At 54.4% G+C, this 13,041-nt stretch overlaps 1 protein-coding gene across 1 annotated transcript in view; it reads right to left on the reverse strand.

Annotated features, from left to right (window-relative positions):
* Positions 1–13,041, reverse strand: part of TRPM2 (transient receptor potential cation channel subfamily M member 2) — a 64,389-nt gene that overhangs the window by 23,900 nt on the left and 27,448 nt on the right. The window contains exons 10-17 of the mRNA XM_043491701.1: positions 12,901–13,003; positions 10,788–10,909; positions 6,156–6,506; positions 4,884–5,021; positions 3,404–3,533; positions 2,320–2,465; positions 1,466–1,578; positions 118–331 (exon numbers count right to left, since the gene is read on the reverse strand). Of these exons, the coding sequence (XP_043347636.1) occupies positions 118–331; positions 1,466–1,578; positions 2,320–2,465; positions 3,404–3,533; positions 4,884–5,021; positions 6,156–6,506; positions 10,788–10,909; positions 12,901–13,003 (1,317 nt within the window). The remainder of the gene's footprint in view (positions 1–117; positions 332–1,465; positions 1,579–2,319; positions 2,466–3,403; positions 3,534–4,883; positions 5,022–6,155; positions 6,507–10,787; positions 10,910–12,900; positions 13,004–13,041) is intronic.

Raw genomic sequence — 13,041 nt, forward strand, 5'->3', positions numbered from 1 at the left:
GAGAGACCCTGGGACGGGCAGCCCTCACTGACCGGGAGAGACGCCCTGCAGAGCCTGGATTGCAGCATCACCACCATCTCCCCTGCCCCCCACGCCTTTGCTGAGCCCACCCCGTACCTGGCGGGTCTCCTCGCACACCAGGGAAAGGAGCCAAAAATAGATGACGTACTCCCGCCAGGACGGCTTCGCCTGGAAGTCAACCATCAGGACGTAGGCGAAGAGCCAGAGGAAGCTGAAGTAGGAGAGGATGTTCAGGTGGAAGATGACAACAGGGGCCGTGAAGAAGGCACGAGTGCGTGTCAGGCAGCTCATGGGCTGCAGCTTCTTCTCCCTGCATGGGGGAAGGAAGCAGGAAGGAACAACTGACTCAGCTGTTAAAGGGGAGCTGGATGCAGCGGAGCAGGACTAACCGGGAGAGGCCTTGCTCTGAGCAGTTATAGTGCAGCTAGGGAACCCTGAGACTCTCCCCAGCCCCTCGGGGATGGGCAGGTTTGCCTGGCCCAGGACTGCTATTACTGTGCTTTAAGACCCCTCGTATTCTCCCATCGCAGCTTGCTAGGCCAAGCAATGCCATGCCCAGGAAGATGTTGGGGCAGCCACTGCTAGGACAAAGCCCAGCTCTGACAGAGTGTCCTGGCTGCTCCCAAGGCTCACCAATGCCCACAGGCCTGTGCTGGCCGACTGGGATCACGTTCCCGGGTAAGCTGGCTGAAACTGATGGCAGGACAGGATTACTGATGCTAGCTGACACAACAGCGCTCAGTGAGCTCCAAGGGCTGGGCCATTTCTCCCAGGGAGGGAGGGAGTAGATCAGCCAGGCTACCGGGGCATGAGCAGTACAGTGTGGGATGGCAGTGGGCATGGGTGGTGGGCATCGCAGGCCACAGGAGGCTGAGCCTCCCCAAACAGCCAGGTGTGGCCCTGCCCTCGCTCTGCCCTGAGACCCCCTCCTGCTTCCCGCTCTTCCTCCTGGCCTGGGCTGGGGCTAGGTGGGCCAGCCTGTGGCCCAGGACTCAAGGCAGCTGGTGCCAGTGCTCGGGCTGCCTGGCACTGGGGCAGCCTGCCTGGCATTCCGGGGCTGTGGGTGCTGAGCCAGCCTGCCCAGAACTCTGGGGCTTGGGCTGCTCAGGCAGCCTTGAGCTGGAGCGGGGAGGGGGGGCCGGTGGCCATGGTGGGGGGCTCTTGCAGGGGAAGGGTATGGTGGAGGGGGGGATCTCAGGCAGAAGGGGCAGGGCCGGGGCTAGCCTCCCTGAATGGGCGGTTCACACGCCACCCATGGTAGTGGGAGAACTATTTATACCACTGGCCAGCCCGGGGATGCCACAGTGGCACAGGGGAGAGGCAAAGGAGGGAGGCAAGCACTCTGCAGTCAGGGAATGCGAGTCTTACAGTCCGACTCCCAGCAGCACACGGCAACTAGGGCCGGGGCCACGTGCCAGCTCCATCCTGGGAGCCCTGGTGGTACCTGAAGGTGATGAAGCTGGTGTAGGTGAGGGGGAAGAACACTATGCACAGGATCACCCTCCAGAGCCCGTTGTCCACGCACAGCTTCCCCCACCAGACTTTGGTCAGAAAGGCCTGGGTGCGGCAGAGGAAGGAAATCAAGCTCATATGGAGCCCAGAGCTGGCCCCCTTCACCCCTAGCTCCAGCATTGCTGATCCCAAACAGAAATGTTGCCATGGCCCACCCCACCCCCGGCCAGATCCACACCCCTCACATGGAGGGCTCAGTGAGCAACCCAGGGCCTGCCCACAGCTGTGCCAGATGGAAGCTGGCAGAGGTTGATTTGCTGAGTAGTTCACTAGTCTGGATGGTGCACAGGGACCCCGTGTGGCCGAGGATCAGTGAGTGGCCACCAAAGAGCAGAGGAAATGGACTGCGGGCAATGAAATAATGTGGGCAGCCAGTGAGTGCCGGGGTGGGGCATTCAGGGCAATCCAACAGTGTGTGCGAGCTCCTGTGGGGAAGCACTGGTGTGCAGGGAGCCCACATGCCACAGCACGTCCCCTCTCTCCAAGAACAGGTTCATGGGCTCTGCCCTTCCCAGGCAGCATGGCAACAGGATTGATGCAGGTAATGGCTGCAGGCACTTTCAGAGCAACAGGGTACCCATGGGAACAGGACACCTGGTGGAGCCTGAGCTGCCAGACATGCTCCCCTGGCCAAGCTCAGGCAGTGGGAGACAGTGCTGGGGGAGCCGACACAAGGCCCTGGCAGTGGCGTGCCCTCCTTTGAGCCCCACACCTAGGAAGCGGGATACTGGGCCCTAGCATGGGACAGGGAAGAGGTGGGTGCCTCCTTCCAGCCTGGAAACACACCTGGATGCCTCCGTGGGACACAAAATTCATGTTCTTGGCCTCCAGCGCCAGCTGTAAGCAGGTGGTTTTGCCCCAGGCTTCCGAGACTCGGATAAGGAGCTTCTGGGCTCTCTCCTCGTCCTTGCGGTAACACTCTGTGAACACGCCTAGCAGGGCAGAGAGCAGAGCCAGACATGGGCAATGGGCCAAAGAGAGGCTAGTGCCCAGCGTGGATCGAGCCCTGTGCCGTGGAGAAGACAGGCCATTCCTGGGGATGGGTCCAGAGACAGTGCCATTCAGCCCGGCCCCAGAGCTTCCTGTCCTTTTCAGGACCCTGCGTTGGCCCAAGCTTCAGATGCAGGCTTTGTGCACCTGCTAGGCTGGAGATCCATCTCTGGAGTTAGTCTACTCTGTCATAGCATGTCCAGCTGTGCTCTGAACAGATTCCTGCTGACCTCTGAACCCAGCACTCTTCACAGGCCCAATCATTATGTTGCACTGTGACCTCCGCTCCAGCCTGTGCTACCCGGCACCAGACACACTTCCCAGCCCCCAAGCAACAACTTTCCAAACAAATGGCCCAAGCCCCATACGTGTGTACCAAACACCCTGGTCCAGGTACAGCACCCACCGCATCCCTAAGGCCAGCCAGCCAAGCACGGCTTTGTCTCGCAGATGCCCAGGAGATAACTATCCACCTCTGTGTACCGACGCTCCTAGCGTGGGGGTATCTGGCACCAGTACACGGCACTGGAATAGTCAAGGCCCACAGGATCCCACCTTGCCCTGCCTGGCAGCTGGACTGTGAAGCGATATTCGTCGTCGGAAATCACCAGCCATTGTCCCCAGCCAGACGGTGCCTGACGCCAGTCGGAACCAGGGAGGGACCAGGAACAGACTCCGGAAGAAGAGCAGTGGCTCCAGACAGAAGGAGGGGCCGATAGTGAGATGCTGTTGTCGCTGGTGAGTTGTTGGGAGCAGAGATTGACCCTGGGATCTCTGAATCTAGATACATGAGCTGCAGCTGCCTGAGCTAAAGGACCCCCCACTAGCGGGGAACAGATCACTGCATGGAGCAGGCACGGCATATGGTAACAATGCTCACCAATGGCTCGGTGCTCATATTCCTCTGCCAGGGTCAGCATTTCCTCCATGCTGTCCGTGTCATCCTCCTCCTTGGACAGCTCCTTCAGGATCTTGCTGCAGGCCAGAGCCCCCGCAATGCAGTCCTGGCTCTGAGAAAGCAGGGGACAGATTAGCAAGAACAGGGAATTCCCATCCTGGGAAGCCAGTAGAGCCCCAAGTGTCTGCTGAAGGGAGAGGAGCGGGGCATCCCAGGCTGAGCACCACAGAGAAAGGCCAGCATTACAAAGCAGGGCTGGAAGTGACGGCAAATGGGGCTCCTGGCTAGACAGGTAATTCCAGCCCTTGCCCAGGCTGCAGTGTTCCCCCACACTGGGGCCAGGTGCTGCCATGCCCTAGGGCTGCCCAGGTCTTTGGACCATTGCTGGGGAATGCTGCAGTGGTTTGTCGTTTAAAGGGATGCTCTTTCCTGGCCAGAGCTTCTACAGCACAGGAAACCCTCCACACACCCCTTGCCCTGTCCATGGGCATCCCAGCACCTCCTCCCTTCCTGCCCAGGGAACTGGGAGCACCCTGAGCTGGCCCAGGACATGGCACCACCCATGCCGCCTGCTGGGAAGGAATCTTTCCCTAAGGCCTACAGCTCACTGTTCCTGATGGCCTTGGCCAGTTCTACTTGCAGCTGCTGCACTAGCAACACAACCCAGGCTGGGAGAGGGGGGCTCTCTGTCCCCTTCTAGTGGCTGCTCCGGTATGAGGCTTGCTACAGCTCTCAGGTAAGGGCCTCCACTGCTGTGGGTTCTTGAGCTAAGCTATCTTGTGTCTTGGCCTAACTCAAGAGAGCCTGGGCACAGTGCCGAGCAGCAGGCACGGCCGCTTGCTGCCATTACTCCCTGCACTGGCGCTGGCCCCACTCGAGAGACTTCTGGGCACATATCCTGTGGGTCCTAGCACCACAATTCACTGCACTGCTCTGTGCTTGCTTTCATAGGGCATTGTGGGACAATCTGGCTGTCCATCCAGTGGCTTGTGGGTGGAAAAGGTCTAGGCGCAGGACATTAATTTCCTGGCCAGACCCAAGCTGATGAGCTGTAACCACCCAGCGCCGGAAGACAGGGGTCCCCCTCGTCCTAACGGGGACCGACAGCTACTTGGTTTGATGGAGGCAACGTGATCCTGGCATGCCTCTGCGAAAGCTGGTGGTGGGTTCAGAGACAGCCTTTTGCCCTTGCTCTTACAAGAAGGAGGCATGAGCCCAGCTGATTCTGCCCTCCCCTGCAGACCCCTCCCCTCTGCACTAGTTCACAAGCATGGGGTGGTGATGACAATGTGGGATGAGTAGCAATGGGCCCCAAACTTGCACAGGAGGGAAGCAGTCTTGCTGGAGCTGGGAGTCCATGGGCTGATGTGGCAGACACAGGTGGTCAGCACTGAAGGACCTGGGTTCTACTCTATTGTTGTTAACAGTGACCTCGGGGAGTTGTTGGGAAGGGTCCTCGTACCTGGGCCCAGATGATTTCTGCCAGCTCCTTGCGACTCTGGACAATTGCCCAAATGAGGAGGTCCCTGACTGGGTCCATAGTGAAGGTGACCCGGTCGGCTGAGCGCTTGTAGAGGGAGCGGAGACTCACACCCTGCACCTGGGGAGGACGGCAGAGTTAGACCAAGACTTTACAAAGAACTGACGCTCACTCGGGGGCACCCCACTGGCACAGCGAACCAGAGCCCTGGTAAGGGGGCAGGAAGGCAGCAGGCCATAGAGAAAGGAGAGACCTGGTGACAGGGCCCAGCGATCTGGTGTCACTGCAGGGGCAGCTAGCTAACTTGCTCTCTCAGCTTGTGGCAGCTGCTCTGTGCAACTCCCAGCTCACACCATGAGACCCTGCACTAATACATGCAGAAGCAGGGGAGCCAGGCATCCGGGGAAACGACGTGAGGAAATCTGCTGGCAAGTTTCCTCCGTAGCTACCAGGATCTCCCCTCCCCAGCCCTGTGTACTTGTCCTGTAAACACCTGGAGTTTCCCCAGTGCATGGAGCCAGGAACACCTGACTTAGAGGGTCTCCCCTGCCCTGCCCCTTGTCGGGACAGGGACAGCAGTGCCATGTGAGTGGACATGCTACTGCTGCAGAAGGGTGTGTCATGACTAACCCGCTGTGCAAGGAGGAAGGCCATGGGAATCAGGCCCCAGGAATGGGCCAGGCAATGATCTGCCTACAACGGCCACGTTTGGCTTTCAGGTGATTTTGGTGGGGACTCAGAGAAACCCACTTGAGCTGAGGAGGGGCTGGACTTTTACAGGAATTTAAACCTGCGTTTACCTGGAGAGGAACAGCCAAACAAATACAAGGGCTTGTCTAGAGCAGGACAGTTTACACCAGTGGAGCTACACCAATATACCTATCCCAGGGCCAGCTTCTGCGGGTCATATATGGCCCCGGGTCCAGGTAGGCGTAGTTACACCGTGTCAACCTGATAATGGATCGGAGAGCTGTGCCATCATGAGCCCTCCTTTGCAGCAGTGTGGCATTAGGGGGCAGCCCTGGTTGGAGGCACATTGATACACTCCCACCAGTGCAGATTTCCCCGAGCCTTCAGTTGGATGTCCTAAGGCCGGGGTTTCTCAGGTGCTGGCCAGTGCAGGGATGGCTCAGGTGCCCGATTTGAAACCTGGCCACAGTTCTGGCCTCGCCAGCTGGTGTCCTCTCCCAGCAGGTCTACCCCCCTCAGTTCCCCCTCCCTTTGCTCCCTGCCCCAGCGCAGGGAGACTCGTACATTGAGCTTGATATGTGGGATGGCGATGGAGAGCCGGTGCCGCTCAGCATGCTTGGGCTTCGGGTACAGCAGCTGCGTGGAGTTGCCCAGCAGCTCCCTCAGCACCTGGGACACGTGGTGCAGTTGGATCTTTGGCACCTTGGAGAAGGCCGAACGCTCCTTCTCCTCCACCAGCACCTTCTGCAGCTTGCTGTGGAAGAGGCTGGAGGGCGCCATGTTCTCGTAGAGGTAGATCAGGGTGTCCCATGTGACGAACTCCTTCAGGTGCACGCCCTGCTCCAGGAACAGCTTCACGAAGTCCGGCTTGTTGGCAATCAGGGCGGCGGCCATCACGGGGTGCAGATCTGCAGGCTGGCAAGCCAGAGACAGCGCTGTCATTGAGTGACGCCGCCCTGCTGATTAGTCCCAGGGCAAGGGCAGGGTGCCAAAGCAGGCAGCAGGCATGGGGTACTGCAGCAAGCCTGGGCAGGGGTCACTGGAGCAGAGGAAGCAGCCAGCAGGGGAGGCAGCAAGACAGGGGAGGGCATGGACAGGTCGACACAAGCCATGCACAGCTCACATCTCCACTGCCCGCAGTAACGCAAAGTAGTTTTGCCCTTTTGGGCAGAGCTCCGCTTCTCCTCTGCCCCGGGCCACTGGCCACCTGCTCCTCTCCCCTCCTCTCAGAGGAGCCGTGGCTCTGGGGCTGCTCTGCCCCACTTGGACAGCAGCTAGGCAGTGCTCTCATCCCCTTCCCTGCCCAGAATCCAGTGGTGTGGGGCTGACCAGCTGCCTCTGGTCTTCCTCCCCTCCCCCCAGGAGAGGAGTACTTTCTTTCTGCCTGTCTCTCTCGACTTGGGGCCCTGGCAGGATCAGCTGCCTGTGTGACCCAGCCCTGATCCCATCTGTACTGGGTATTACAGCTGGCCAGGTATTTCCCATCCTTGGGGCCAGATCCTTTCAGCCTTACTCACGCCAAGTAATACCCCTCCCATGTGCAAACCCACCAAATTCAATGGGACTCCTCAGGTCAGTAAGTGCTGTGACGTAGCGTGCACAGGGGTTGCAGGCTGTGGTGCTTTTGGTAGAGCACGAAATCCTCTAGCTATAGGGGCTCTGCAGTGGCCATCCATCCCTGGCAGGACATTAGACCTACGAGTGGCCGTGCTTCCGTGGTCAGAAGGTTTGGCACTCTGGAACTCTGTTTCCTGGCTTTTGGTTCTTCAGTGGCTGAGATGGGAGTCCCTGTAATTCTCTGACGCGTCTTGTCATGCAACTTTGGATGTTTCCATGGAGAAACTCATGCCACCCTCACGTTTTGTTTTCAGGTATGTGTGTGCGTGTCCTCTGTTTAACCACTACTTGTCTCCAGACCACGTGGAGTGATACATATACCTAGAGCTGGTCAGGCATTTCTCAGTTTGATGGGTTTCTCATCAGGAAATGCCAAAGCATCAAAATCAAATTTTTTTGCAGGAACGTATGGGTTTCGACGGAACTTGCGTAAGGGAGGTTCCTCACGGCTAGGATGGAATTTCTGGTTCAACCTAGAGAACCTGGTGAGTAGGGCACTCATCTGGGATGTAGGAGATCCAAATTTAAGTCCCTCCTCTGCCTTTTTCAGAGCAGGGACTTGAATCTGGATCTCCAATATCCCATGTCTTAACTATTCTGGGCACTTGGTCGCTCTCAGTCTCGTTTTTTTATGAAAAATGTCAAAAGGTCTCGGGTTTGTTCCAATGCGGAATGAAAACAGATTTCAAAACCTCAACATTTTTGCAGAACAGAATTCTGAATTCCTGGCCAGCCCTGCTCCCATCTCTTGGATCCCACTGGGCAGCTGAAGCCTTCCAATAAAATATTTGCCAACACGTCAACTTTTGTAAACTACTTCAAAGTTCCAGTGGAGTCAGATAAATTAAAGGGAAGACGCAATTTTGCCCACCTCTAGCTTCTGCACAATCAGATTGAAAAACAGGTGCATGAGAGTGGAGCTGGCTTTGCTTTTTACCCCCACTTCTCTCCACATGAATGTTGTGACACTGCTGAGTACGTCAGCGGGAAAATGCACAGCTGAGGGAGGGGAGCCATGCATCCAGCAGGCTTGCGATGCACATAATAACTGAGTGCGCAAAAGGACGGCAGCATCTGCGACAGATTTCTTGGCAGTGGAGTGGTAAATTATTTATAAAAGACAGCTATTCAGACTCTAGAATATATTCCCTGCCCTGTCAGTATTTAAAGGCCAGTCACATTTTTGGCCTGAGCAGGTTGCTATTAGATCTATGGATAGGGCCCTTCGTTTTCTTTTTCCTGAGAATTTATCAGTGTTTATCAGTATTACTACAACAACAAAAACAGAAGAAAATCGGTGGAAAAAAACTATTGATACTTTTTCTGGGTAAATATTGGGGTTTATTTTGGTGGGCGGAAGGACGGGGAAAAAAATAATCCGTAGATTAATGCTTTGAAGAATGGAATTCAATGTGGTTTGCTGCAGAACTAAAACACAATGCTACTTTTGAGTTTAAGAAAACAATGTATCTCTAATTAAGGCTATGGTTTTGTCCCAGTAGTTGTGGAATTCATGGAATCCGTGACTTCCACAGACCTCCGTGACTTCAGCCCTGGTGGCTGGGAGCTGCAGGGTACTGCCGCTTCCCACAGCGGCAGGAAGCTGTGAGGTACCCCCACTGCCTGAGGCAGCAGGGCCCCCAAGCTCTCAGCCGCCATGGGCAGAGGGGGTACCCTGCAGCTTCCATCTGCCACTGCAGGCAGGGGGGTACCCTGTAGCTCCCAGCCATCGCCATGGGGCAGAGGGACCCCTGCAGCACCCCGTCATTGCCACAGGGCAGGGGGACCCTGGCTGCTTCATGGCTGCCATGGCAGGGCAGGGGGATTCCCACAGCTCCCTGGGGAGGGGGCAGGAGGATCCTGCAGCTTCCCTCCACCGCTGGTGGCAGGGGGACCCTGGAGCTCTGAGTCCCCACCAGTGGGGGGGGGGGCAGAGCTCCCAGCCACCCTACAGCTGCCCAGACCCTTTCCATTTTATCATGGAAATTTTTAGTAAAAGTCAGGGACAGGTCATAGGCTTCTGTGAATTTTTCTTTGTTGCCCATGACCTGTCCCTGACTTTTACTAAAAATTTCCATGACAAAATCTTAGCCTTACCTATAATCCCCAAATAAAATTTTTCATTTGAATAAACAGTTTACTGTTGTAGATTTAGAACTATTAGCCTATAAATATTTACATTTAATAATTGGGCCAGACCATTTGCAGTGCATACACTCAACTTCATCCTTTTTCCTGTTTTTGTTTTTTTTTAAACTTTTGAATCCTTCCTTGTGTTCTGAAACGTATTCTGATACAGATTTTCATTTTCTTCCCATTTTAGTGTCAGATCTTAAACCGTTGTCTACTAACAGCTTGACATGTGTTTGTGGTGGGAGTGTGTTTCATCCGTATGTTCAGATGTGCGTGCGCGTATTTCAGAGCTTGTGTGCGTGCCTGTTTATTGTGTGTATCTTGTAGACTAACACATAGCCTTACTTCAACAGGCAGCTTTGCATATACACACAGAATAATGTATTCTCGTAATACATATATCTCATGCAATGTACTGTATTTTCCTAATAAAACAAGTTATTTTTTATATACTTGAATGATACAAAAGTAGGGTGAAAATTGGAAAAAAACAAATAATACTTTTTGTAAAACCGGGGATTTTTTTCTGTAAAAATCGATTTAAACTGAAAACGAAGGGGCTTATCTATGGAAAAAAAGTACTGAATCCTGGGTTCCTCACCTGTACTTCAGATTCACATCTACAAGGTTTAAACAGAGTAGCTGCTTCTGACAACATAAGAGGGCCTTAAAGCGAGTGGAAATTGAACCCCTGAGAATGCTCCCTATGCAGGGGGCTCCTTGGCCAGCATACAATGCCCTGTAGTAGCCCTGCTACTGACCCCCAGCATAGGGGGCAGGTTGGAGGCGCTCTGGAGGTATGGCTGGCACGCATTGCAGTAGAGCTAGTCTCTGCTCCTCAGAGCAGTCAGGAGATAGGAAAAGCAGAGCATACATTACAGCAGGCAGCCCTGCACCAGCAGCCTGACCGGCCTTGGCGCGGCTCCAGAATAGGAGGGAGGCAAAGGTGACATAAAGCCCCCATTAGATCCCACCCCTCCATCCCTGCACCAGGGCAGAGACCTTGGGGGCTTTTTGCCTTCTGCAGCCTGGGGCATAGGTCACTTGCTAGTTTGATGACAGGTTTCAGAGTAGCAGCTGTGTTAGTCTGTATTCGCAAAAAGAAAAGGAGTACTTGTGGCACCTTAGAGACTAATACATTTGTTAGTCTCTAAGGTGCCACAAGTACTCCTTTTCTTTTTGCTAGTTTGAAGTAGTGTAAATGTGGGAGTCTCTGTAACTTGAAGCCTTTAAATCAAGATTTGAGGACGTCAGTAACTCAGCCAGAGGTTCCGGGCCTACTACAGGAGTGGGAGGGGGAGATCGTGTGGCCTGTGATGTGCAGGAGGTCCGACTAGATGGTCATGATAATCCCTTTTGGCCTTAAAGTCTAGGAGAGTACCTGAAAATCAGACCCTCTGCTCCCCACTTGCTGCTGAAGGACAGGCACAGCCAAGTGCGTCTCACCTTCCATTCATGGTCATCTGTGAAGATTTCGCTGCGAGCAATGTCCACCCTGTTCCAGGCCACTGCCAGCTTCAGCTGGTGGTCCCAGTTCTCGTGGCCAAAATGGTCGCGGTTTTGAGAGGCTGCAGCCAAAGGCACATACAACAGAGTGAGCTCCAAGGCTGGGCCGGGATGGCCACATAGTTCTTACCACCCCCAGAAAAGCAATATCCAGAGCCGGGCCCCTTGATGGAGAACCAGCCAACTGAGCAGAGCAGCCTGCCCATAGCACACCCCAGTGAGCACAATGGGCCAGGGAGGCCAATGAACCCTGGGAGAAAGACACCAGAAGACATCCTGTATTGGCCCTTCCATTGCCACGGCTCCTGGGCTCCTGTCCTCTTGGTCTGTTGTGAGCCATTCGCCAAGCCGCTATGTCTCTCTGCCTGCTCCACACATCCTATGGGTGTGGGATTTCTGGATGGGAATCCAGCGCACGTGCAGAGCAGAAACAGCACAGTTGCTTTGTTCTGAGAGGCGGGGACTGGTAGAGAACTATGGCCTGTGACAATGTGCCAGGAGTTCTCTCCTTATCCCTGCCCTGAAGAGCTGCCAGCTTAAGAAACAGTAGAGACCAACTGGAAGAGCATTATGGGAACTGGCCTGAGAAGGAGCTGCTTGGATCCCCACAGACACTGAAGCAGGATGTCCCCCTGCCAGTGAAGTAACCAATGACGATGAGCCAAAAGGGAAAGGGCAGGGACATTGGTTGACTCTGCCCTCATGTGAGATACACAGGGGGGACTCTTCTGACCAGCAGAAGAGCATGAAAGAGTGTCAATTGTCTCGTGATAAATCAGTGGTTGTTTTAACAGTGATCCCTCCAAAAGCAGGGTCACACGTTCCCCTGGGTCTGAGTGAGCAAAAGGCAGAGAGGAACTGGGCAGAGAGCGAGGGCTGGATGATCTGTGCTTGGCACTAGATAACTACCTGGCAAATGTCTTCCATTCAGACAGTGCCAAAGCATCTCAAAGCACCTCACAGCCTTCCTCTGGTGAAATGGTGAAACAGCGCCTCATATGGGGCAAGAAAAGCAGCACCCCACAGGGACAGATGCTCTTTGGTCATGCTCAGTGAAATCACTTAGGAAATTAATTGACAACATCCCTGCTCCATCCTGTAGTAGGAAGAGAGCTTGAGACACAAGCTCTTGTATTAGAGGCCTGGGCTAAAATAGCAGTCAAAACTTTGCTGATATAAAGCAAAAATTAGACTGTGAGCTAGAGGCAGGCCCTACTCACAGAATTTGGCAAGAACAGGGCTGATATTACAAAAACACACATTTCTAAGAGGTGCTAGGCACAGAGCACTCATGCAGACACATTCCAGAAGGGTGGTTCCAGAACATCCCGATATTAAGGATGGTACAAAAATATTCCCCAAGGAAAACAGGAACACACTGACCCCTTTTAAAAGATACGGTCAGGATGACAGCACGTAATAAAGATGTTTTGATTGAAGCAACATGTAAAAGATGATGGGTGATAACTAGCCACATTAGGGGGCAATAACTAACTATGTTAGAGGGGCAGTACTAACTTGTTTGTATTAGGGTATAAAGATGTATTTTAGAGGGAGTGTTTTTGTTTAGCCCAGGGAGGAATGGAAAGCCCCACTGTTCACTGAGCTAGTCCATTGTTACAGGCATATATGTATTAGTGGTCCAGTAGAGTTTGTGGGATCATAGTACTGTGCTTGTTGACAATAAACTTGGCCTGGTGCCTTCGTACTTTAACGGATTTTGTGGTCATTGGGCGGTTGGCTCGAGATCTGCTGTGCCAGCTTTCTGCGCAGAACTAGGATTGCACACAGGGAGAACACACATGCAGCCAACATCTGTCCACGCATCCCTTTCCTCTGCATATACCTCACTCTCCCCCACACAGCCCAGAGACACTGCACCAGGGAGTGACAACCGGTGCAACTCAGTACTGCGGCCACTAAGGAGCAGCTCAAGCACTGGTGAGCCCATGGCCAGCTCTGGTGTGAACTGGCAGCATCCTGATGCCTGGTGGCAGGCACATGCCCACCAGTCTCCAGAGCAGAGCCAGGTAACACCTTCCCCGCCCCTCACCTTTGAGCAGTGCCTGAAGAATGGCCACGTCCACATCTTGTTGGCCATCTTTGCCCTCCCGGAAAATGGTCAGGAGCTGCCTGCTCCGCACTATGTCTTGGATCTGCAAGGAATGGCAGAGGATCAGAAGTCCTGCAGCAG

The sequence above is a fragment of the Dermochelys coriacea genome, chromosome 9, assembly GCF_009764565.3.
Source record: "Dermochelys coriacea isolate rDerCor1 chromosome 9, rDerCor1.pri.v4, whole genome shotgun sequence".
NCBI lineage: Eukaryota > Metazoa > Chordata > Testudines > Dermochelyidae > Dermochelys > Dermochelys coriacea.